General features: G+C 38.4%; 1 protein-coding gene across 2 annotated transcripts in view; it reads right to left on the bottom strand.

Annotated features, from left to right (window-relative positions):
- The window catches only part of nrg3a (neuregulin 3a), a 365,695-nt gene that overhangs the window by 47,426 nt on the left and 290,573 nt on the right, over positions 1-27,696 (bottom strand). For both annotated transcript variants that reach the window (XM_083540457.1, XM_083540458.1), the window contains exon 3: positions 1,711-1,784. In XM_083540457.1, the coding sequence (XP_083396583.1) occupies positions 1,711-1,784 (74 nt within the window). The remainder of the gene's footprint in view (positions 1-1,710; positions 1,785-27,696) is intronic.

Raw genomic sequence — 27,696 nt, 5'->3', positions numbered from 1 at the left:
ACGCAGGTTTTTACATCTCCAATTTTGTTTTGCCGATTTTTCGCTGTATCGTGGGATTTTGCGGTATATAGGTACTATTGTTAAAAGTTATTTTAATAATTTTTCCGGCAAAATAAGCATTTTCTAGCCTTAATAATGAAGCTTTCAAAAGCTCCTCTTGGGTATGCGGTGTATTCATTTCATCATCACCTTCATCATCAGTAGTACTGCACACTTAATGAATCATCTTCATCAGTTGTATCTCTACTGTCGAGAACCCATATAGATTTTAATATGTTAAAATGACAGATTTAAGAATATTGAAAGTGTTTAAGAGCAGAGGAAAGGTTTATAAGCGTGTCGGGACGGTTTATAAAGCCGTAAGATATACAGGTATTCTGTATACTGTACCGTATACATATTAGGTTGCCACTTCGCGGATTTTCCCCTATCCGGAAAGTAACCTCTGCGATAGGCGAGGGATTACTGTACTTCAAAAAAAAAATTCTTGTAAATAAGCCCACGGGTGCTGTGGCGAGTTCGAGTCAGGAGTTTCTTCCATCATTTATTCCTCTCTTTATTCCTATCTATTCCTCTTCTGCTTGCTGTTGAACTGACGCCGAACTCTATGTTGGTGCTGCGGAGATAACACTAAGCTGCAATCAAAACAACTTCAAAACAGAGCGCACGCTCTACACTGATTGGTGGTTTGCTTCCTGCTTGACCAGTTACGTTTTTCCACTCAGAAATAAAAAGGAACGACTGATTTCGCAAAATGTAGTGGAGTAAAAAGAGATTCGAGTTTGAAATTGAATGACGTTAAAGTCTCCTCAAATGGAAATACTTAAGTAGCTTTCACATATCTGTACTTTACTGAAGTACAGTAACAAATTACATTTACTTCATCACTGTCCAACACGGCGTAAGACACAATGCACTGCAAACTAATCACTATATCTTATGCGCATTTCACACTTTGTACTACAATCCCCATACCCTGCACACTACTTACTCTGCGCTACACACTGCTCACTACGTAACAAATTTCACACTAACAAACCCTATGCATGCTACCATATGCACTACCTCCCATCCACTAGCCGCTGCACATTTCATATTATGTACCACCAACTACTGTATACCCTACACACTGCAAACTACTGTAAACAATCCACTACACATCACACAATATGGTCTATCCACTACACACTACCCACTGCCATATAGTCTACACCCTACATACTATGCATTACACATCACACACTACTCGGTGCACAATACACACTCACTACAGTCTACAAATGAAACATTAAGCACTACAAACTACTCACTATACAATAATTAACAATAAACACTACAAACTGCTCACTATACACTACCGTCTACCCCACACACACTACAACTTATGCACTATACACTGTCCACTACACATTACACACTATGTACTATAAACAATGCGGTACACAAAATGCATATACTCTATGGTGTACACTTTACTGTATACCCTACTCACTACAAAACCATGAACTACACACTGTTCACTACGTAATACAAATATTCTGCTGCACATTTCACACTATGTAGTACAAGCTAGATAGTAGTACACTATGTTCTATCCTCTATTCACTACACACAAGCAGCTTCCAAAATCTATTACACATCGTACACTATGCACTACAGCCTAAATGTGCAGAGGGGATAAATAAGGTGGAATCAAAATTGGACACTCACTTGGATCAGACAGAATGGAGTCTGTTTTGGGCAGGAACTGGTCACAGCGGATGCCCTGGAAACCTTCTTTACACCTGAAGAAAACAGAACGGAGAGTGACGCATAAGGAATTGGGTCATAAGACGTATTCAGATTTGATTAAGCTTTTTTAACACTTTTTTTTTTAAGCAAATTATCCATGAAAAAGAATGTTAAGTAAGAATTTGCAGTAAAACCACATTCAATATGTGAATTATGCAAATCAGTAAATATACAAATGATTTCTCAGGCAGCCCTCGGATAGATTGCGTAGAGGTGTGTTCATTAGATTGCTTCTTTAAATGCGTAGTAATAAAGCATACCTGGACCTTTAAAGAGCTCTAATTACATAAATTATATATGCGTGTTTTATTCCAAAAAACAACAAAAAAAAAAACTAAAAACTTTCCCCACGTTGAATAATTTATTACTTCCACTGTGTCTGCAGAAGCAGTATTATGTGTCAATTAACATCATCCTCTGTAAAAATGTGAAGCTGTAAGCCGATATTTTGGCTGGTATAATATGCTGAGTTTTCTCCTCAACTTGCATCAGCAGTTTGTGCGTGAGGCATCAATAGTTCGGCGTCAAGAGTTCAAGAAAGGTCAGTTACATATGTACAGTTTGTCTTCATATGAAAATTAGACCATATGCATCCTGTCTGATCAGGGTTCCCAGTAGCTAAAATCGTAAGGTTTATATGTAAAATACATTTTTAGAACAATAGCTTGAGTAAGACCACACACAATGCACTACACATTGTTCTCTATATTCTACACCTTGTACACTATGTACTTCACACTGTGCTCTATTTATTACTCATTTTAATAACTACTATAAAAGTTCCTTACATACTAGGAACCTGTACACTTTGCACTACACAATATTCACATCACACTGTGCCCTTTACACTACACATTATGCACAACACACTATCGCTATGCCCTATCCATTACACATGATCTACAACACCTTTCACACTGTGCTCTTTTCACTACGCATTACACACCACACAATATTCACTACACACTGCACTCTACTCTATTCACTACACACCACACAATATCCACTACACACCGTGCTCTATACACTACACATTACACACCACACAATATCCACTACACACTGTGCTCTATCCACTACACATTACACACCATCCACTACACACTGTGCTCTATCCACTACACATCACACAATATCCACAACACACTGCACTCTACTCTATTCACTACACACCACACAATATCCACTACACACCGTGCTCTATACACTACACATTACACACCACACAATACCCACTACACACTGCGCTCTATCCACTATGCATTACACACCACACAATATCCACTACACACTGCATTCTATTCATTACACAATACACCATATCCATTACACGCTGTGCTCTATCCATTACACACCACACAATATCCACTACACACTGTGCTCTATCCACTACGCATTATACACTACACACTCTGCTCTATCCACTACACATTACACACCACACAATATCCACTACACACTGTGCTCTATCCACTACACACCACACAATATCCACAACACACTGCACTCTACTCTATTCACTACACACCACACAATATCCACTACACACCGTGCTCTATACACTACACATTACACACCACACACTGTGCTCTATCCACTACGCATTACACACCACACAATATCCACTACACACTGCATTCTATTCATTACACAATACACCATATCCATTACACGCTGTGCTCTATCCATTACACACAACACAATATCCACTACACACTGTGCTCTATCCACTACACACCACACAATATCCACAACACACTGCACTCTACTCTATTCACTACACACCGTGCTCTATACACTACACATTACACACCACACACTGTGCTCTATTCACTACGCATTACACACCACACAATATCCACTACACACTGCATTCTATTCATTACACAATACACCATATCCAATACACGCTGTGCTCTATCCATTACACACCACACAATATCCACTACAAACTGTGCTCTATCCACTACGCATTATACACCACACACTCTGCTCTATCCACAACACATTACACACCACACAATATCCACTACACACTGTGCTCTATCCACTACACACCACACAATATCCACAACACACTGCACTCTACTCTATTCACTACACAACGTGCTCTATACACTACACATTACACACCACACAATATCCACCACACACTGTGCTCTATCCACTACGCATTATACACCACACACTGTGCTCTATCCACTACGCCTTATACACCACACAATATCCACTACACACTGCATTCTATTCATTACACAATACACCATATCCATTACACGCTGTGCTCTACCCATTACACACCACACAATATCCACTACACACTGTGCTCTATCCACTACGCATTATACACTACACACTCTGCTCTATCCACTATGCATTACACACCACACAATATCCACTACACACTGTGCTCTATCCACTATGCATTACACACCACACAATATCCACTACACACTGTGCTCTATCCACTACACACCACACAATATCCACAACACACTGCACTCTACTCTATTCACTACACACCGTGCTCTATCCACTACGCATTATACACCACACACTGTGCTCTATCCACTACGCATTATACACCACACACTGTGCTCTATCCACTACGCATTACACACCACACAATATCCACTACACACTGCATTCTATTCATTACACAATACACCATATCCATTACACGCTGTGCTCTACCCATTACACACCACACAATATCCACTACACACTGTGCTCTATACACTACGCATTATACACTACACACTCTGCTCTATCCACTATGCATTACATGCCACACAATATTCACTACACACTGTGCTCTATCCACTACGCATTATACACTACACACTCTGCTCTATCCACTATGCATTACACACCACACAATATCCACTACACACTGTGCTCTATCCACTACACACCACACAATATCCACAACACACTGCACTCTACTCTATTCACTACACACCGTGCTCTATCCACTACGCATTATACACCACACACTGTGCTCTATCCACTACGCATTATACACCACACACTGTGCTCTATCCACTACGCATTACACACCACACAATATCCACTACACACTGCATTCTATTCATTACACAATACACCATATCCATTACACGCTGTGCTCTACCCATTACACACCACACAATATCCACTACACACTGTGCTCTATACACTACGCATTATACACTACACACTCTGCTCTATCCACTATGCATTACATGCCACACAATATTCACTACACTGCGCTCTATTCACTACACAATACACCATATCCACCACACTGTGCTCTATAAACTATGCATTAAACACCACACAATAATTACTACACAATACACAATATGCACCACACAGTATCCCATCTACTACACCCTGTGCTTTATCCACTTCCCATTACACACTATTCACCACACAACATTCACTACATGCTGTGCTCTATCCACTACACACCACACAATTCACTACATGCTATGCTCTATCGACCAGACACTATTCACTACACACTGTGCTTTGTCCACCAAATTTTACACACTACACACAATATTTACTACACACTGTGCTCTTTTCACTACACATTACACACTATGCACCATACACCATGCTCTATCCACCAAACTTTATACAATGCAAAACTATGCTACTGTCTACAACGCATTACACATTCCGTGCAACACATATGCAATACACACTGTGCTCTATCCACCACACACATTACATGCTACACACTGCAAACTATGCACCATTTACTATTACACAATATCCACTACAGATTACACACCAGGAACTACAAATTACACCCCATGCTGCACTAGGCACTACACAACTACTACACATTACACACTTCCTACTACACATTACAAAACAACACACTACATATTACACTATGTATTCTACACTACACACTATGCATTACACGATGCACAATATCCATCCATCACTCCATCCATCCATCAATCCATTTACACAATGTACTATAATTTATACACACTGCACTATACACACTTCAAACACTATGCATTAAGACATACTACACATTACAGTAATTATCGCTCAGAGACTTGATTTCTGTGGAAACTTCTATGGAAATGTGATGTGCAGCTCTGCAGGACTTGTTTCTGTTACTCAGCAGCCTACACATTTCTTTCTTTCCTTCTCTCTCTTACTTTCTCTCTCCCCTGATGCCTGTCGCTCTCAATCTCTCAATCCAGCAGTTCTCTCTTCATCGTTCTCCCTCCTGTGCATCTCTTTGTCTCATTCTTTCTTTCTCTCTCTGTGTGATTCATTTTCTCTTGAAACCTCTCACTATCTTTGTCTCAGATAGTTTCTCTTTTTTTTCTCTTTTTCTCTCACACAGAATCCTCTCTCATTATCTTTCCTTGTCTCCCAATATCTCCAATCTCATCTTATACTTTGTTCTTATGAATCCCTGTCTCTCACCACCACTCTTTCCCCATACTCTTTAACCTGTCTTTTTTTACTCTCTCTGTCATACATTCTTACACTGCCTTTTCGCTCTCTCTCTCTCTCTCTCTCTCTCTCTCTCTCTCTCTCTCTCTCTCTCTCTCTCTCTCTCTCTCTCTTTTGCTCTCTCTTTTGCTCTCTCCCCTCTTTTTTGTCTTTTTTGGTGTCATGTTCTCTCCCCCTGCCTGCCTCAACCTCTCTCTTTTAAATTCAGTCTGTTCTGTTGGTGTCTCTCATTCTTTTCTGTCACTCTCTATGCCTCATGCTCCATCTATCCACCTGCCTGCTTCAAATGTTTTTGCTATTTCTTTGTGATATGCTCTCTCTCATTTGCATCTTTCTTATACTCTGTCTCTTCTCATTTCCTCTCTCTGTCTCATGTTCTCTTCATTCTGTCTGTTCTTTGCTTTTTCTCTCTCTCTCTCTCTCTAGCATACATTCTCACTACCCCTCTTTCCATTCTATCCATTTCTCAGTGGATTTTTTATCTCTTCCTTCTCTTTATGTTCGCTGTGTCTCATTCAACCCCTCTCAATATCTCATTAACTTCCTATTTGTTTGGTCTCACTTCCTCAGTCTCATTCTCGGTCTCTCAAAGTCTCAACCGCACTGTTTCTCCATCTCATTCTCTCTCTCTCCCCCTCTCTTTGTCTCTCTTTGTCTGATTTTTCTCTCACATGCAGTTTCTTCATTTAATTCTCTCAACATCTCATGGTCCTTACTTAATTTTTTGGTCTCTGATTTCATTTCCCTCCTTGACTCTTACATTCAATCTCTGTCTTTATCTCACTTTTTCTGTCTCTCTAACCCACTTTCTGAACCATCCTTAATATAGAATAAATGATTGGTTGTAACTGACTGCTTGATCGTTCTTCCCTCTCTCTTTTCTTTCTACAACTGTGCTGTCATTTCTACAATCTGTTTAAAAAAATCTGATTATGCTTTACACGTCTTTTCTTGTGGCAACGTTCACAAATCCACATGCTCACGCTGCTTATTCTCGAAGGAGGCAGAAGGCTTTTTAAATTAGTGTCCAAAGTCATTAATGAGGTGGAACAAACAAAGAGAGCAGCGAGTGCTCGAGTGGCTCCTGGATCACAGCGCGTATATGAAACGTCTCGAGATAAATGCAGAGAGAACATGTGTGTTAGTTAGAGCGAGTGTTTGACCACGTGTTTGTATGTACACACATACATATATATACACATATATATAGATATATATATAGATATATATATATATATATATATATATATATATATATATATATATATATATATATATACACATATATATATATATATATACACATATATATATATATATATATATATATATATATATATATATATATATATATATATATATATATATATAGATATAGATATAGATATATATAGATATGTGAATATATATATATATATTCACATTCACTTAATTTTACTCAGGAGTTACTTTTCTTTCTTTCTTTTTTGATCCTCCCTTCTTTCATTCATTTAAAGACTAGTTATTCTTTCAATTTACAAAAGACTCATTTTCTATCCTTCTTTCCTTCTATTTTTTCCTTCCTTCTTTTCTACAATTTACCAAGACTAGATTTTCCTTCCCATCTTCCTTCTTTTCTTTTCATGCTTCATTTAATTTACAAAGACTAGATTTTTCAACAAAAAACAAAAACCGGGCAGGAAAATCACTACTGAACCTTCGCACCCTGGACACATCTTTCATCTCCTCCCTTCTGGCAGGCACTACAAAACTTTGTTCACCAAAACTGTCAGACACAGGAACAGTTTCTTTCCCCAGGCAATCAGCCTCATCAACAACTCACCATAAATATATTACCTGCTTTATATCATATCTATAAGTACTGCACTATCAGAACTGTGAGTAATCTCATTATCCGTATATGTTACACACACTATGGCTGCTGTATATTATATAAAATCCTAAATACTGTCATGCACTCTATGTACACTTTATATACATTACTGATCTGTCATATAATCAGTATCCCTATTTAATCCTCATACAGTCTATATTGTCTCACACTGTCTTTGTCTTGTATAGTCTGTTTTTGTCCTGTCTTGTCGGTTTTGTCTTGTATAGTCTAAGCTGAATGTATAGTTTTATTTATGTCTGTACTTTGAGAGTAACTAACAGCTGAAAACAAATTCCTTGGCCTATAAACCTGATTCCTATTTTTTTTCCCTGCTTTCTTCCTTTCTTCTTTTCATTCAATTTACAAAGCCTAGTATTTCATTCCCTCCTCCTTTTTTTCAAATTAAAAAGACTAGATTTTTCCCTCCTTCCAGTCTTGATATTTCTTAATTCATCTGACAGACTAATATTTCTTTTCTCCTTTCCTTCATTCCTTCCTTTGTTCAATATACAAAGACAAGTCAGTCATTCCTTCCCTTGTTCCTTCCTTTCTTTCTTCATCTCTCATGAGTGGCCCAGAGGCATTGCTCATTTTCTAAAACCTAAACAGATTAGTTAAATCAGACTATTAAATCCAGTCCAGACTTTAACAGAAAACAATACAATTGTGTAGAAGGAAAATATTATGCAAATGTGCCTCAGGAAATCAGAAGAAAGTATTAATGGGAGAAAATTAGCAAAAAGTTTTAACAGCATCAGTTGACTAGCACCTGATTAACTCTCAGTTGGTTCTCTTGTCTAGGAAAAAAATAAAAAAAATAAACGTTTTAATACAAATCACATTCATTTATTTTTTTTTTTTTAAGGATGAAGGAAAGGTCTTCAAGGTGAATATTTTGACACCCCACTGAGAAGGGTAACAATTACAATTAATATCTGATTACGGCAGAAAGGTGACTGAGTGGCCCCGTTGATCTCATTTTCCAAAGTTGCCTTGGCATTAAATAAGACACAGGTTGCTGCCGGGCATTTGGGCAGGTTTATATGCCAAAGCACTAAAAGGTCATCGATTCGTGCTGAGGAAAAAAAAGTGACGTTGCCCAAGCGCCGCTGGAACAAAGCGGAGATTATGGATTGTCACAATCACATGTTCCGGAGCATTTTTTTATACCTGCAGCCACATCGTCCATTTTTTCCCACCCGGCTGAGCATTGATTTCTGATGGTGTGGAAAAGTCATTCAAAGGTCTTGGAAGCAGAGAGTCGTTTACTTAGAATTTTATTTGAGTTGAAGATAGTGCTCTTGCTTACGCTACCGGCGTCCCGGCCCATCCGGCTGTTATTGTTAGCGCTAATCCACACCATTCATTTGTGTGAAGCGCAGGAGAAAAGCTAGCTCATCCTAAATGCACACTCCGGTATTGGTTCTGAGTCTGTCAGTGAAACAGGAATTAGACCTTTCTACAGCTATGTCATAATCTCTCCATGTATACAATCAGCAGTTTGAGAGCTGACTGAGAACTTTGCATCTATGAGGAACTTTTTTTTTTTTTACCTTTTTTACCCATTTTCTTACTTTAAATTTTCAGCCAAAGAAATGACTGTACTCTTAAGAAACACCTAGTCTGAGACACAAGCATGTTCCTTTTGTTTTTATGCAACAAACTAAATAAAAGGCAAAAACACTGCTGAATGACTGGTGGAGAATTTCCTGGACAAATGAGTCGAAACTGGACATTTTTGTCTTGAACAAAAGAACTTCTGTAAGATTAAAAACAGTAGATATTATGGTAGAAGAATGCCTCACCCCCACAGTCAAACATGGAGGTGGAAGCTTAATTCTTTGGGGTTGTTATAGAGCATGGAAGGTTGGACGCTTATTCCGAGTAAAAGGAAATACTAAAATAAAAATAGCTACATTCCTTACGTCAACACTGTGCAATTCCATCTGTACCACGGCTCATTGCAACCGAATTCACCATAAGACGAGACGAGACAAAGCGTATGCCCAAGCAAACAGAGCAAACAGTCAGCTGGAGTGTTATCCATCATGGAATGGCCTGCCAAGTCACCGCACCTGAAATCCTATTGAACTGCTCTGGGATGAATTTGATCCCAAGCTCAGAAAGAAATCTTCAACTAGTGAACATATTTGGCAAGTTTTACAAAACGCATTTTGAAGTATTTCAGCTGAACAAACTGATGCCAAGAGTGTGTAAAGCTGTTATTAATGCTGAGGGGGGATTTTTAAAATCTAAGTGAAGTGGAACATTTGGACGTTTATATGGTTGTTTGGTCAAAGTAAATCTGCACACTGTGAAAACACCTAGTTTGTAACATAGAAACAACATGAGCATACATGTGTCACTCTAAAGCCATAGTCAATTTTTTTTTTACTTTTGATATGTACTTTAGTAGTGCTTATTAAGTTTTTTTTTTTCTCTTAGTAGATTTTTCAGGCTTATTATAGGAAAAAAGTGTGTTGGGAAACAAAATCAGACTGTCGAAAAATGTATAGATGATGTACTGTACATTCAATATTCCTAAATGAAACTAATATTGATGTATTAATACCACATGAAGCTTTACTGTGAAGCAAAACTTTATCCTGTCTAATCTAAAACCTTATCAAGCCACAAACCTGGACCTGGACCTACGTAGACCGAAATTGAGTCAATCAAGACTCGAAAAACCGATATTTATGTTTTTGGTGAAAGATGTGTTTTTGTATTTCTCCTTGTTTAAAAAAACATGACTTTTTTGTGTCTTTTTGTTGTGTCTGTATCGGTCATGCGGAGTAAACGCCGCTACACATCAGAAGGAGCAGGTGTTCCAAAACTTTCGAGTGGCAGCTTGTTTTGACTGGGAAAAAAACCAGCATTGAGAAAATCTCACATTCACACAAACATAATTAAACACAATCCCGGTCAAACTGCTCATTAAATTTCATTCGCTTGTTCTTTTTTTAAGTTGTCGATGTTTAATACTGATATTCTCAGCATTCATTTCAATCCACAGGGCTTTGATAATAATCCGGGTATTACGATGATCAAATAACGCTTGTTATTGGCTGCTGAGACGAGCTACGGTTGCTGAGACGCTGACTGCTGAGTTAAATAGATATTTGCAATAATGGATTATTACGCATCAAATAGTTTTGAAGTTAACATCTGCACCTTTTATGTCTTCCATGGAATCAGATGAAGGAATGAGCAAATGTTTTAGCACACGGCTGCTTTATTCTAGGTTCTGATTGGTCAGAAGGGTGCGATTGAAATATTTTCGTATTTATAGTAAGTCATACATAGACTTGTACAGTAGATGATTACAATCAATAATAAATAAACTGATATGGTCTATGGAACTTTAGAACATTTATGGAAATTATCTTAAGTGTCATGTGGCCTCTTAGTAACATAACAAGGAACTTGCTTTTTTTTTTCTGTCTGTCTGTCTGTCTGTCTGTCTGTCTGTCTGTCTGTCTGTCTGTCTGTCTGTCTGTCTGTCTGTCTGTCTGTCTGTCTGTCTGTCCGTCCATCCATCTATCTATCCATCATTTTATTTTATAAATGATATGTAATGATATGTAATGATATTTATATTATTTATATTATTGATTTATTTATATTATTATTTTATTTATTTATAGATAGATTTATAGATATATTTATAGATAGATAGATAGATAGATAGATAGATAGATAGATAGATAGATAGATAGATAGATAGATAGATAGATAGATAGATAGATAGATAGATAGATAGATAGATAGATAGATGGATGGATGGATAGATAGGAAGGAAGAGGAAGGACTGAGGGTAATGCAGATTAAGAGGTTTATACATAAATAAACAGGGAGACAAATCCAAATATCGTGACTGCAAAACGAGCGTGGGTCAGGTGATAGGCAAACACCACAAACTAGGCAAAACCATAACAAGAGCATGATCAAAAACCAAAAAAAAAAAAAAATCAACACACAAGCTAAACAGCAGAAAACAAAGTCAACCAAACGTATACTTCACAATGATCTGAATGAATACAAATCCCTATCAAACTCTGGTTGTTCCGAGTGTGTAATTGGATTACAAAAAAAAAAAAAAGGTGCGACTGATTACTATGAGGGGGATTTTGACCGTACAAAAGGTATGGGAAATGGAGTCCCGGGTGCCATCAGAAAGAAAAATAAAAATAAAAATCCAGTAGTGACCCGACATTGCATTAAAAGAATAAAATGCTTCAGGGTGCGCCTTTATAGGAAAAAATAAATCTGTAGGGATCATTATTTTCCAGTAACAGCATGCCCCCAAGTGTTTCATTCCTCACACAGTCACTGAGTAACATGCTTTAAGATAAGACGCATAAAAATCGCGGACCACAGAAAAAAAAACAAATTCTCCCGACATTAAAGCCAGCTGCTCCTTAACTGCTGGTTTGACATAAAGAAATCCCACTAGGTTCAAACTCTTAGGAACAGATGGCGGGAAAAAAAAAACTGAAATAAAAAAATAAATAAATAAAGACAGCTTGCCCTTGTGTCCTGCTTAGCAGTGTTTGCTACCCCGCATGTGACAAAACCTCGTTTTGGCCTCAACATACACAAATTTGATGAAATGCCATCACCACAACTCAGGAATCTTTGAGTTTCGGTGATGGAACTGGGTGAAAGTGGCGTCCCCATAGCACCCCCTGTGGGTTTTAAAGAGACACGGATCTATGACACAGTGGGGCAGGTTGCCCTTTTGAAGTTCTCAGGCAGGAGATTCAGTCCTGGCAACTTTTCTCTTTTGGACACAAGCAAATAAAGTAAAAAAAAAAAAAAAGTGATGTGTCTGGTTGAAAGGTGACAGGAGGTCAAAGGAGATTTAAGGTGTTGAAAGAGACAGAAAGAGAAAGAGAACACAGTAAAGTGAGTCTTAATGTTGGATTCTTGGCCTGAACTCAGAACCTCTTGTTCACAGTGGATAAGGATGCAAAACAATGTTATATTTACCTTTAAACTGTTTGATTGATCAATAAAATGTTGTTAATCTTTTGTACACTCATTGAACTATAAGAGGAATTACACACTCAGGCCGTGTTTTTTCTTTAAAGTGTTTAGCCTAGCTTTTTGCCACGGTCTGTCGTTCTCTTTCTCTGTATTTGCACCTCTTCTAATATCGCCATCTCTGCATGGAGCCACTCAACCCAAGTAGACATACCCCGAAAACTCGAGTGCTGCCGCTGACACGCTTTTAAATCAAAAACGCAAGGGAAAATATTTACCGACATCCTTATCTTCCCAAGTGGCTAAATTACAGAGTAATATCATTTGCGTGCCGAGCCTCCATTGGTCCCCTGCGAACGTGAAATTATAGCCGCACATAAGAGTACGGTATCTGGGATAATTACAGCTTGGTGGAGATGAAAGACGCACTCGCGCATTAAAGTCATCAGCAGAACCAGGGTATGACTTGAATGTCTCAATCACAAATCTGAATGATGAGATAAAGTATCAGATGCTATTGGATATCATAGAAGATTAGAATGGTTTCAAAAGATAGATAATAAAACTCTCGGGAAAAGGAGAACACCTTGTGAATGTAACTGATGCGCTGAGATAAGACTTCGCTGAAGAATTTAATTTGTAAGGGACTTATAAGAACAAATAGATTCATTTATAGGATCAGAGCTGAAATGGAAAACAAAACAGATTTTACAAATGTTTTATATTTACATGCAGCTACTGACAGAATGAAGCAAAAGGGTACTCTTAGTAGAATAAAGCAAGAAAGAAAGGAAGCAAGTACTCATAGTAGAACGGAGGAAGTACTTGCAGTAGAAGGAAGGAAGGAAGCAAGGAAGGCAAGCAAAGGAAATAAAGTAGCATTAGTAAAATTGAGGAAAGAAGGAAGAAAAATTATACTTTTAATATAAGGATTTAAGAACCCCCAGGAAAAAAGAAAAAAAAATGACCCATAAATCCTTAAAAGATCATTTAGATAAATCAGAACTGAAGGAATATCCAGTGCATTGTGAGTGTGAGTAGGAAGTAGTGCTACTAAAAGGAAGGAAGGATCGACAGAAGGAAAAAAGGACAGAAGGAGGTACCCTTGTAAGAGAAACAAAGGAAGGAATGAAGGAGAGAATGGATTACCATTATTAAAAGCAAGGAAAGGAATACTTTAAGTAGAAGGAAGGAAGGAAGGAAGGAAGGAAATAAATACTCTGTGGAAGTAAGAAAAAAGAATGCACTCTTAGTGGAAGGAAGGAAAAAAAGCATGTACCACTATTAAAAGGATAACTGTGAGGAAAGAAGGAAGGAAGGATGGAAGGACATAAAATTATTAAAAGAAAAAAGGAAAGAAAGGAAGAAAGTAGATTTAGTAAAGGGAAGGAGGAAAGGAGTTAAGTACTCTTTGTGAAAGGAAATGAAAGGACTAAAAGAAAAGAAGAAAAGAAGTACAGTTATTAAAAGAACGGGAATAAAGTAAGGGGCTTTAATTTAAAAAAAGGAAGGAAGGACGAAGGAAAAACCTTCTATTAATAAAATGGATGGATGCATGGCTGGATGGATGGACGGACAAATAAATGAAAAGAGGTAGAAAGGGAAAAAACTACTCCTAGTAAAATGAATAGGGAAATAAAGGAAAATTGAGAGCAGCCAGAATGGTAGCAATTATTTGTCTGAAAGGTGATGGAACTCAAAGGTGCCATTAGATTGCAACCATAAGAGGAATAATTAGGCCATGAAGTGAGAGGAAGAGTGCGCAAAACAGATCTGAGGCATCTCTCTTTCTCTGTGTATTGTTGATGGCGTTAATGTGGTCAAGGCTGATGCAGAATTCAGACTCCATCTGTCCGGTGTTGGTTTAAAGCTCTAAGGAGTAAACTCCAGCAATGTTTTTTCCCCCTCACTCCAAACCCTGACAGATGCCCACGGCTTTCTGAGAGAGACAACGAATTCCTCTAGCTGCCAAAAGCTACGCAGGGACTCGTGTACCTGTATGTAATCTTTTAATTTCCAGGCCAACTTGTACACGCTCCAGTTCTAAGAGAGGGAACAGCGAGCGTAAAACTCCTGATGTAAACGAGTCCCCTGGTGACAGCGGGGGAACGGTTACTTTCGTAGCTGCCTCCAGCACTAAGCCACCCACCGTGACGAGCAGCTGACGCCTGCCATTCTTGATCACACATACAAACAAATGCACGTATAAGTCCTTATTCAGCACGGCACGCCAGCTGTCATTTCTGCCACTTGGTATTCCAAAGCGCTAAAGATGTCATAATGAAAGGCTAACGTGGTCCAAAATACAACACCCCACCCCAGAGCTTTTTTTTTTTTAGCTGCTCATGCTACCTGAGAGGATCTGAGCTGAAAGAAAGGACTGGACGAATCAGAAAAACAAGGGATTTCAAAAGGAGTACAATTTTATAGCATTGAAGAGAAAGATAGAAAATGATCAACGGTCTTGTTACGTACCGGTTAGGCTAACGAGCTAGCAAGAAACAAAACTCAGCTGGCTCCATCCTAGCATGCAATAGATTTCAAAAATTAGCAACATTAGCAATAGATGTTGTCATATCACAGCTAATCAGGAAATTGCAGCCTACAAATATGGCAGCAGCAAACTCTTAGGTGTGTTTAATTACACATACACACATTAACCAAAAAGCACAGATATAAAGACAGGGAGCAACGAAGACCGAGGTGGAGATATTACAAAAAAAACAGCACTGCAAACCAAGACAGGAATTTGGAAGTGTTTAGCAATGTGAGCTTTTGCTACCAAAGCAAGGGGGAAGGGGCGCGAGATCCCTCAGTGAAGAAGCTTGAAAACAAAATCAGTTCATGTCACATTAAGCTTATTGAATAGCTTACACAATATGATTTTCTTTTTAACCATAGAAAAAAATATGGTCAACTTTCATTCATAATAGCAAATAGCATACTACATTGAGAACACTTTTTAGATTTTAAGCCATCATTTGTGTAACGGCATCACATTTCTCGCCACTTAAAATACAAACTCATTTAAAAAACTCATTTTTTCTTCCTTCTTCTTATGACCAGGAAATGTGTATAATCATCCCATCATGCTTTAAATCGTGACTTTCTTGGGACTCTTGCAAAGATTTCACAAGAATGTATGTGTTCATGTTAAAGGGTATGTTTTAAGGGAAATAAATAGATTATAGTACATTGGATTTGAACACAGATTTGAAAAGGATTCAAACTATACACAAGTAAAGAAATAATATTTTGGTGGGGATCTATTTTTCATTCAGAAATGCTTAGCATTGGGAATTGTTATAATTTATTACAGTACTGAGCAATTTTTATTCATCTGTAGTAACCACCTGGTGATCATTTTGGTGATTTAAATAAAAATTAAATAAATAAATTAAATAAAAAAAATTAATTGCCAGGCCACACCAACTGCAGTTTTCTGTGGGATTATGATCATAAAAAGCCCTAAGCGTAACGAATATTGTTACAGTGTGCGAGTAACCTAGCGGTAATTAAGGGTTCGAAAAAAAACTTCTACCAACTGGCATGTCTTTGGGAGATGAGGAAAAAAGGAAAACAACCCATCTGGATTTGTAAAACTCCAAAGAAAATGTCGACTACCAAACGTGGGCCAGCATCAGTATCTGCTACTAATTAAAGCTCAAATATTTCTTTTTTTTTTTTTACTGGTAATGCTTCTACAGCATCTTTGCCTATTATTTTTTTTCCCCTTGTTTTGCAAAGGTAATTGCAGAAGCTCCAAAATCCCTGAAGTCTTCTGCTGACTTGATTCCATCAGGAAATCTGGTAATTAAATTTACTGGAGCTGATTAAGCATTAGGACAGGGCATGTGGGGTGGGAGGGGGAGGATTAGTACCACAGAATAAAACTGATATTACTTCTCAAGTTCCTTCTTTAAATCTTGAAGGCTTGAAAGTAAATTTGATTCTTTGTGGAAAATATCCGAGTTGACTATAGAGAGAAAAAAAGATGTGCTTTTTAAACATCCCATATAACCTGTAATCCCCATTTGCTCTAAGAATAATCTCCAATCTTCTCAGATGTTGTTCCCCTAGATTTCGAAGTGTGATTGCAGAGATTTAAGAGATTCCGTTCAGCCACATAGGCGTTAATAAATAAATTTACTTAACTTAATAAAGTTAAGTACTGACGTAGGTGAGGTGAGGAGGTGGTCAACGTTCAAGTTCATTCCAAAGGTGTTTATGGTTGAGGTTGGAGCTCTATAGCAGGAGATTCTTCTACTCCAAACCCATATTCATGAAGCTGGTTTGGTGCACAGGGGCATTGTCATGCTGGAACAGGTGATGGGGAAAGTCAATGCTACCACATCTAAAGGCATCCTGTACAATTGTGTACATTCAGCTGTGTGATAACAGTTTGGGGGAGAATCACATACGACTGGAGTAAGTCAGGTGTCCAAATACTTTTGTCCATATAGTGTAAATTAGACCCTAGTTATCTCCAAATTATTGTTTTAACTGCTATTCTCTTTGCTAGTTAATTATTCCATATAAATATAAATAATTTATGAGCTCCTCATGTTGAGTTGTTAAAGTTTCTCCATCTGTCTGAATGAGGTTTTTTAGTTTTATCTTTTTTTTTTGTTGCCATTGCTGCCTTTGACTTGCTTGTTAAGGGTTATGGCACTGGTGTCCTGTGCTATAAAAGGGAGACAGATCTGTACTGTAAAAAAGTGCAATAAAAAATTAATTCGATTTTGTTAAATAATTCAAGGCAACAAGTACAGATTACGTGCTCGTAGCGACCTCAGGCAAAACGCCATTTCCCAGCTTTATTTAGCAGCAGCTCTTCAAGATCAACAACTGCTACGAGGTGCTACAGTGCGGCATTAAAGAGAATAATCCGAACGTAAAGTGCAAGTTGGCCCAAAAGGCCACGGTTTAAAATGCCAAGACAACAACAAATACTTCCAAAGAGACAGTAGCGAGCATAACACGTCATTTGTCTGTGCTTTATAGTCCTCCTCCATGCCATAATGGCTTGATGGGAAGGCTCCAGATGTGCAAAGATAGACAAAACGCTTCCGCCGTTGCACTAAAGATGTATCGACATGTTCCGTTGCCGTTCAAGCAGGCGGAAATGTCTCGTTTTCCTCAGGCAGGCTTCCTAATGCTCGTCGCAAACATCTGCTTCTGTTAAAGCAATGAAATTTGCTCCATGTGCCGCCTGTATATCATTTTCCAACACCATACACAGTGGCTTAAGAGCTTATTTTCCTTCCCTTCCTATTTTCTGTCGGCCAACAGATAAAGTTAGAAAGGTTGTTTATACGTTTCAAAGCAAGTCTAACCACCTGCCATTTTGGATTTTTGTGAACGCAGTGCCAATTTCGGTCCGTCTTTTATGTTTGGTACTAATGAACAGAAGGTGAATGGGGGAGAAGTAGTTTAGAGCATATCAAAGTCTGATGTAATGCAAATTAAAAAATAAATAAATAAATATTTTTTTTAAACCTTCCTGGATTATGCACATAGAATCTAAATGGCATGCAAGTCTTTATAAGAAAAATAAATTGCGGTTTAGAAAACCAAGGCCTAATGCCAAAATCTTTTGTCATTGTGGTCACACAAGTAACAGTATTTTTTATTTTTTTAATCTACCATGATATAATCAAAGAAATTTCTACAAATAATCATTTAGTGAGGAATAATAAATAAAAGCCCAAATTCAAATAAAAAAGCAAGGTCAAAATCCACACATGAAAAGACGTGTCACATGACCTGAGCGTATTCTTCGATTTGCAGTAAAAGTGACTGTGTGTGTGTGTCTGTGTGTGTGTGTACACAGAGTGGGAAGTGGAACCTGTGGCATCCATATTTGAAAGCCATCACGTGGGTTGGGAAATGGAGTCAAAGTAGTGATTTGACATGACAGGTTTCAACAAAAGGTCTATTGGTTTATCAAAAATAAGACAAATGCCGTAATTTCCGGACTATGAAGCGCACCCAAATATAAGCCGCATCCACTGAATTTTTCAAAGATTTGTATTTTGAACATAAATACGCCGCACCTGTCTATAAACCGCAGGTTTCTACACTGAAACTAATAAACTTTACACAGGCTTTAATGAAAAACAGTTCCTGTAACACGGCTTGTATCTAAACAGTAGCCTACCAAGAAATAATTGTTCACTGTCTTCCTCCTTCCTTTCACAACTATTTCTCTCGGGAGTTTATCTTTTGGAATCATTGTGCGTTTAAAAAATCACCATCGGTGAAGCTTTTCTCCCGATGCCGTGCTCAGAACACAGAGCTCAGAACACAGGTGAAGTGCGTTATTTCATGCCCGGTTGTTTTCAGCGTGACGAATGATTCGCATTTCCTGTTGACAGTCCGAGTGAGCGGCAGGTCAAACGTCAGAGGAACCTCATCCATATTTATGATGTGGTGCGGCCCGATTCAGTGGGAGCGCGCTCGATTTGATATAAAGAATTTCATTGGTTCACCTGGCTCAGTTTTTTGTCTTTGTGAAACCGTGAAAAACCCAGGAAAAATCTATATATTAGCCGCTTCAGTGTTTAAGCTGCGGGGTTCAAAGCGTAGGGAAAAAGTAGCGACTTATAGTCCGTAAAATACGGTACTTATTTATATGATATTTAAGGAAATAAACACGTGTATGGTATGACGTTACAGGAAGCAGAGTTACTGCTTCTACCATGAAGTTGATGTTTGAGTTGATTTTCCATAACCACACTTTTCCACAGTTTAATTTCACCTATACTCCACAAAGTGGCAAGAATTCAAAGAACTTCTGACGAATCAGAATGGAGAATTCAGCCGTACTTTGCTAGAAATAAAAAGGTACCCACATGAAACTTTGAGGATTCAGAGTGTGTCCAAAAGAAATCTTGTACATAGGTTTTATGAAAAATGAGGGTGGTTGATATGAAGAACCCGTCTTTTTTAAAGCATTTTTTCCAATTCAGATGATTAAAAGAGTTTCCCAGGGCCCAGAACTGGACAAGCTGTCTAGGGCTCTGTATGCGTTTTAAACTAATAAAGGTTCAGCTCGCTTTGACGATGGACGTGCCAACTTTTTTTTTTTTTTACTTCCCCGAGACGTCCATTTTCCAAGCCTTAAGTATTCAACATCATCATTCTGCTAATGGCTATTAAGGTCAGCGGGTCGAATCAAGATACGGCGAAGAAATGGAATCTGTAATTACAGCATGCGTTTTTTCCCCCCTCTCTTACACCCATTATATGTTATCTCTTAAGTTAGACTTATCTCTGCATCCATAACAGAACTTGTTATGGGCATTCTCACACGTGTTCCACCTAATTTACACGTGACATCCGAGGTTTATTGAGTGTAAAACCCGATTTAGTAGAGGAGATATTACTGGACTACATCCAATCCTTGTTCGAGCCAACAGCACATCAGCTGCGTGTTCATTTTCTCATTTCTTTTTTTTTCAAAATGGCTGCCGCTTTTTTGTTTTGTTTAAAATAAATGCTGAAATAACGCCATCGCGTGTGGAAGTTTCCCATGCCGAACAAAGCAGCCCAAACAAAGGCCGGAGACATAACGTGGCGATGCCTTAACGCATAACAAGATGTTTTTTCAAAGCATAAACAAAATACACTGGCTGTGAAATATACTTGTAAAATAAAGTCTTGCAATCAATTACAGGTTGCACCCCGGAGCTCATACACAAAAGCTTCTGTTATGCTACAGTAGGTTAATTGATTAGGCTGAAGCAGCTCTCGGCAAAAGAGATTAGAGATGCGAGTCAAGATTTGTCTTGGGGTCACTTGAAGTCTTTCTGCAGAGCAACTATGTAGAATGTCGGATATATACGGGGAGAAAGAAAGAAATTACACAATGGAGAAGATGCAGGCTTAAGTGTAGACACAATGCAATATTACAAATAAAAAAATGATACAATCACAATGGGAGATTGTCGCTTTGTGGTTAAGGCGAATTTGTATCTGAAGGTTGTGAATTTTAATCCAAGGCACACTGAGCTGCAACACCTGGGCCCCTGAGCAAGGCCCTTAACCCCATAGCTACTTAGTTGCATGAATGAGATAAATGCAAGTCTCTCTGGATAAGTGTGTCTTCAAGATGTTTGTAAATGTAAATGGTAAAATGCAGCATTTTTTATATGGTGACATACATACACAAAAATTATTTTGGGCTGTCGCGGACAAAAAACAAAAAACAAAAAAAAAAACAACAACAGTGGATGGACTCTGTATTGCGAGAGTGGTACAACTTACCATTCTAATGGTCTCGTAACTAATGATGGCCTGTGAAGATTTTCTGACAGAGCCAGAAAATTAGGATGCCCATCTCAGCCCTTACGGCTACCGACTAGCCGATAGAAATGCAGCAGTAATTGTAGTTCCCAGTTGAACAAGTGCGGTCAGTTTTGTTTGAACACAAAGTACATTTTACAATTGCCAAAGCAAAAAAAAAACATCTTACTCTATTTACATCTACTGCATGCTGATTTTGTTTTATGCTTCTATACCAGGCGACTCCAAACCTTTGTATTACACGGACTGGTTGTGTTTTAAAAATATTCTCACGGACCTGCTGGGGGGTGTGTGGGAGTTAGTGCAATATACGTGTGTATATAAATATACATAATCCATTCCTTTCAACGGTTCAAAATGCCAAAGCAAGCTTCAGTGGTTTAGTATCTAGTGCATCTCCACATATTACACAAACGGAGTTTGGACCATGTGAACATTCCGTTTAGTCAAAACCATATTTAAGATTAAATGTAATATTTTTGGTTATATTATCCTTTTTCTCATCAGTAGCTGCCTTTCTCTTTCTTCTCACCAGCTCTTGATCCTTTCTTCCTCCACTAAAGAAACCTTTATTAGATATTTGTTCAACACTCATAATAGTTAGCTTAACCTTCGTAAGTGTGGAAAATGCAACCCCGTTATCAACTCTTTCACATGCTGGTACTGGGTCATCACCCTATGGTAGGGGACCTGTGCTCTATACCAGTGGACCCCAACCCCTGGGCCTCACAGAAAGAATACATAACTTACATTATTTCCTTTTTATTTATTATCTGACTCTGACCCATGTTTTATTTTGGAAAATGACCGGATTCTCTCCTCCACATCTGTCTATGACTCACTCTTGATGCATGTCATGATGCCTCTGTCACGTCTTACCTCCATCCTCTACCTTCTTAAAAGGGCTGCTCCGGCCACTAACACACAATACATTACCGCTAAATTCAAACACCCAAGCTAGCAAAATGAACAAAAAACACCACCATGGATTCACGTTTATTATTATATTTAAAAAATACCTTTTTTTTTGCCGGTCGTATCATTTTATTTTGTTGTATTTATCCGGCACACCTTAAAGGCGAGTCCGTAAATAGTGTCTGACATTAATCCGGTACGTGGCGCAAAAAAGTTGGGGACCACTTATATATACTACCTTGTATTGTAGACTTCGATCGAACAGGTGACAAGATTTTTTTTTTTTTTAGGATTGCTGTAATGTCACCGTCTGTGGAAGCTCCAAGGGCCAAAAGAAAGAAGGTTTATTGCTGCTTGATTAACAGACATTCCACAAACTTTTATGTAAATATAAACAGATTTGACAAAAATATTCTTTAATTGGAAAAATCAAGTAATCGATTAAAAAAAAAAAAAGAAAAAGGAAAGGGAAGCCATCCTACTATAAGTGAATCATAAAGATGACAGTGCCCAGTCTTTGGGTGACTGAAGAAAAACAGATTGAACTCCCTCCAACCCAATCATCACCCTCTAACTGGATTTCCCTTCTTCTAGAGCCCTAATGGAAGAGTTCGTAATTTTATTTCTGGTGCCAGTTCCTTCTCTGTGCACCCAGTAGGCTTCACCAGCAGGACACACCCTCACCATGGCAAAGGCGCCTGAAGCTTAGCTGTCACTCAGGAGTGGAAATTGGCAGTGGCGGCACTGACAAAAATCGCCAGAAAGGCCAAATAACCAGTAAAGACTGAATTACAGGAAAGTCCCTGGGGTCGTAGTTCTCTGAAAGCCGGCATAGACGAAACGGATGAAAGGGGACGGAAGCTGAAAATTAATTTCTTATCTTTTGTCAGCCTATTTGCATTACAGCCTTTCGATAGCAGCCTTTTTAAACACAGTCAATGCTGATTAAAAGAGTGAAAATGTCAGACTTTTACACCCAATTGGCAGCCGCTCAAATCAAATTGAGGAGGCATCATATGATAAAAGCTTGCGTGGCACTTACATTTGTGACTGTCTTGGGGTTTTTTTTGTGGTTATTTGACATGTAGGAACTGCTGTAAAAAAAATTTAAATAAAGCTTTATAAGTATGAAGAAAGCATATCTATTTTAGCAGACTTATCTGTATTTGTCCTCAGCTGGCTTTAGATTCATGTGATATTTATCAAACAATAAATATTAATAGAAAAACTCGCTAATAACTCGCTAATTTATACTGTGTTTTATTCAGCATTGTCAATCAGCACCAGTACATCTGTTCCATGTACTTAGATTGCTGTCTGGTTTGGTTCAGCTACCAAACAATACTTTAGACGACTATAGAGGTCAGTTTGCGTGCAACCTTGGGGTAACTACAGACAATCAACTGCCCTTCTCCTCACATGTTGCTAATGTGGCTCGTTCTTGTCGATTTCTTCTCTACAACATCTGAAGCATTCAAATATTTCTGTCCACACAGGCTGCTCAGGTGCATCATTTCAAGACTGGACTACTGCAACTCTCTGCTGGCAGGTGACTTGTGTTCAACCTGCCCAAGTTCTCCCACACCACCCCACTGCTGCACTCCCTCTATTGGCTTCCAGTAGCTGCATGTATCAGATTCAAAACACTTGCCTACAAAAATGGACCAGCACCCTCTTACCTCAGAGACCTCATTAATCCTCGCACGGCACCACACTGCCGGAGATTCTCCAGCACTGCTCGACTGGTTCCACCTTCTCACAAAATAAGAGGTAAGTATACTGTACATCAAGGCTCTTCTCTGTTCTGGCACCAAGGTGTTGAAATGACCTTCCCCTAGATGTCCAAACAGCAGAGTCCCTGGCTATCTTCAAGCGATGGGTGAAGACCTTCCTCTTCCTGAAACACTACCACTTTCCAAAGTTGCTTGCGAGTTGCAGTCCGATTTAAGTTTGTAAGCGTACCAGTGTAGATTTATTCATTGATAGAGATTCAAAGCACTTTTGTAAGTTGCTCTTTACAAGGGTGTCCGCTAAATGCCACACATGTAAATGTTCAGACTGCTGAGAAGATTATCGATGCTCTTCTGCCCATTCCTATAAACTGTACACCACCGGAGTGAGGAACCACGAGCACCCAAAATCACAATGGACATCAAACACCCAGCTCACCACCTTTTTTTCACCGGCACCACCAATCACTGAGAACTTTAAAACAACAGTTTTTCTACGTCCAGGCAAACCTTATCCTCATGAACATCTCACCCCTGGTAAACAAACATTCAGTCTATTATGTAAACAATATATGCAAAATATATTAGTTCCTATTTGTATATTTATTAGGTTGCATATAAGCTACATTGCAAACCAGTTTTTTTGCAATACTTATCACTTGAGGGTAATGAATTTGCCATGAATTTCACACTTAGGTCTTCAGTGATGTGACTAACACTTTGACTAGTGTGCGCTCTGACCTACAATCAAAGGATGTAAAAATGCCAAGGTGTTAAGACGCCTTCTTAAACTCGGAGTGGCCAAGTCACAATCTGATTGGTTGATAAGTCTCAAAACGTAGCACATCTGAGAAAAAAGCTATGAAATAAAGAGAACTCAGTATTGGGGCTAATTTAATACATATTCATTGACAAATAAATTGACCAGGCATAACTTTGACCACCTGCCTACGTCCATTTTTGATAGATACTGACCACTGCAGACTGGAAACACCCCACAAGAGATGCAGTTTTGGAGATGCTCTGACATTGTCTAGCCATCACAATTTTGCCCTCGTAAAACTCGCTCAAATCCTTACGCTTGCCCATTTTTCTCTCTTCAAACACATCAACTTTGATGACAAAATGTTTACCTGCCATCTAATATTTCCCACCCACCAACAGGTGCCATGATGAAAAGATAAAAATCAGTGTTATTTACTTAACCACTCAATGTTAAAATGTCAAATGTTATGCCTGATTTATGTATATATCAAAACTTAAAATCAAATGTATTTTTTTATTTTAACAAATTTTTACCTTTCTCTTCCTTTTATTTCAATATAAACATATGCTTTTATTTTCCTATATAAAAATTTGAATGTCAGACGAGAGAAACGCAGTCCAGACAACAATCAACAAGGTCAACCATCAACCACCTTTTTTTTTTTATACCCAGCCCTTTAAAATGTTTTAAATCTCTCCTTTTTCTATCCCCACTACCTTTGTATCCTCTATCCTCCTGGTTACCAAGGCGACCGTGTCTATATGTGTTGGATTAATAATATATTCTCAGACAACATTATGAACAGTCTTGTTACTTGCTCTGCTTGTTCAAGTAGCTGAGAACGTAAAGCTGACATGCTGTGCAGCGAAGGAGCAGATTCGTGAACAGACGTCTGTGTGTGTGGGATCGGATTTTGGCACATATGGCTACATTTATATATGCACACAAACACTTGTACTTGTCGAACTAGCATGCTTTTAGAAATCTGGCAATGTGGAGCCACCACAGATTGGATCTAATTTATCTTCAGATTTAGCACCTGCGAGCTTTTTCAGCCCAAACTCCATGTTGCTTAACGCTGTTGCTTAAATGGATCAGATTTCGAGGCCCTCTAGAAGGCATCCGATCATGTCTGCATTTTCACGTCGTCTTAGTCAGAGAGAGACTGGGTCAGAGCTCTTTAACCACATCTGGTGCATACTGCACAAGCTCAAATATATTGTTACGGATTTAATAGCTGGGTTTTTTTTATTTCATTCCACAATGGCATACAGAGAAGATAAAACAGATTACAGATACACTTACAAGGAAATTGCATGAACCATTTATACTTGTGTTTACTTTCCTGTATAATTTGACACAATTGGCCTTCATTTCATATCCCCAGGAAAACCGTAACGCACAAAAAAATGCACATTTTATAAGGTTAATATTGACGCTTCTGCTAGAGATGATGTATGCAGGGGTGCAGCTGTGGCTACAGTGAAAGGACACTTGTTGAATTGTGTTCATTGGTTTTCTTTTTTTTTTTGTAATAGCATTCATTCATTCTCACTGTATGAAAAACCTGTCTTTGATGAATCACTCTGTTATACCGTGTTTGTCTATGATATTTATGTTTCTACATCCGTGGCATCATTATGATGGCATTAAGAGATGAACTGTTTCAGGCAGGTCACCACTAAAGGCCTAGGTGTGAAATACAGGCACTGTAACACAAAGACCGCCGATCTTTTTCAGCAGAAATCCTCTTTTCATGATGAGACAAAGCATGTATCTGGCAACATCGTGGCCTAAGTGTCTATTTACTTGCAAACAGCAGCTGCACGAACGATCCTCGAGCTTCTCGGAGGTTCATAGTTTTATCAATGGCAGCTGTTACTGCTTTAAGAGCAAGGCTAGATGGGTTGTGAAGTGTACTGATGCATCACAGGCTTTAATATTGTAAGGATCTGTATTGAGAATGAAACATAAATCTCAAGGACTCTGTGTGTTTCCATGGTTTACAAGGGACCAACAAAATAAAAACCTCGGACCTAACAAAAACAAAGGAAAACATTTAGTTTGGTTGTAACTATTAATGTTTCATGAATGAACCAAGAACAAAATGATTTGTTATTCAGAACATAATAATGAACAAAGGTCTGTAAATGATATTTTATTAAAGTTTTATGACCTATGATACATCAGATGTGTGCATTGTTAAGTTCCAAAGCATAGATTAATCAAATGCATCTGCTCTGATTTTACAAAATGAACAGAAACACAGGTGTAATTTTACCCAGGTTATAAAAATAAAGGCAAATAAGACATGTGATAAAGATGTACTACAAACAACATTGATCGAACTCATGTCCTCAATTGAGTGTCTCATGGTTTGCTGAAGTTGTATAAAGTTTACCTTTACAGTGTCTTTAGACAGTGTTCCAACCCCCTTTTTTTCCATTGTAGCCTCATACTGCAATCGTTCAAATTGACCGTTTTTCTCATTGATATACACATTCGGTATCCCATAATAACTTACCTTTGGCTTCTCCCGTTAGGGGTCGCCACAGCGGATCCTTCGCACGTTTGATTTGGCACATGTTTTTACGCTGGATGCCCTTCCTAACGCAACCCTCCCCAATTCATCTGGGCTTGGGACCAGCACTGAAAGTGGCTGGGGTTGGTTCCCTGACCGGGGATCGAACCCGGGCTGCAGCGGTGAGAGCGCCGCATCCTAACCACTAGACCATCAGGAAACCCTACACTCGGTATACCATAATGACGAAGTGAAATCAGAATTCTAGAAATAAAAGGGAAAGAATTTTAAATCACACGTACATTCAGTAGTATTCAGACCCTTTTCTCAGTACAGT

The sequence above is a fragment of the Silurus aristotelis genome, assembly GCF_946808225.1.
Source record: "Silurus aristotelis genome assembly, chromosome: 4".
NCBI classification, from domain to species: Eukaryota; Metazoa; Chordata; class Actinopteri; order Siluriformes; family Siluridae; genus Silurus; species Silurus aristotelis.
Note: the sequence above shows the minus strand (reverse complement) of the source record. Positions and strands in the feature narration are given on the sequence as shown.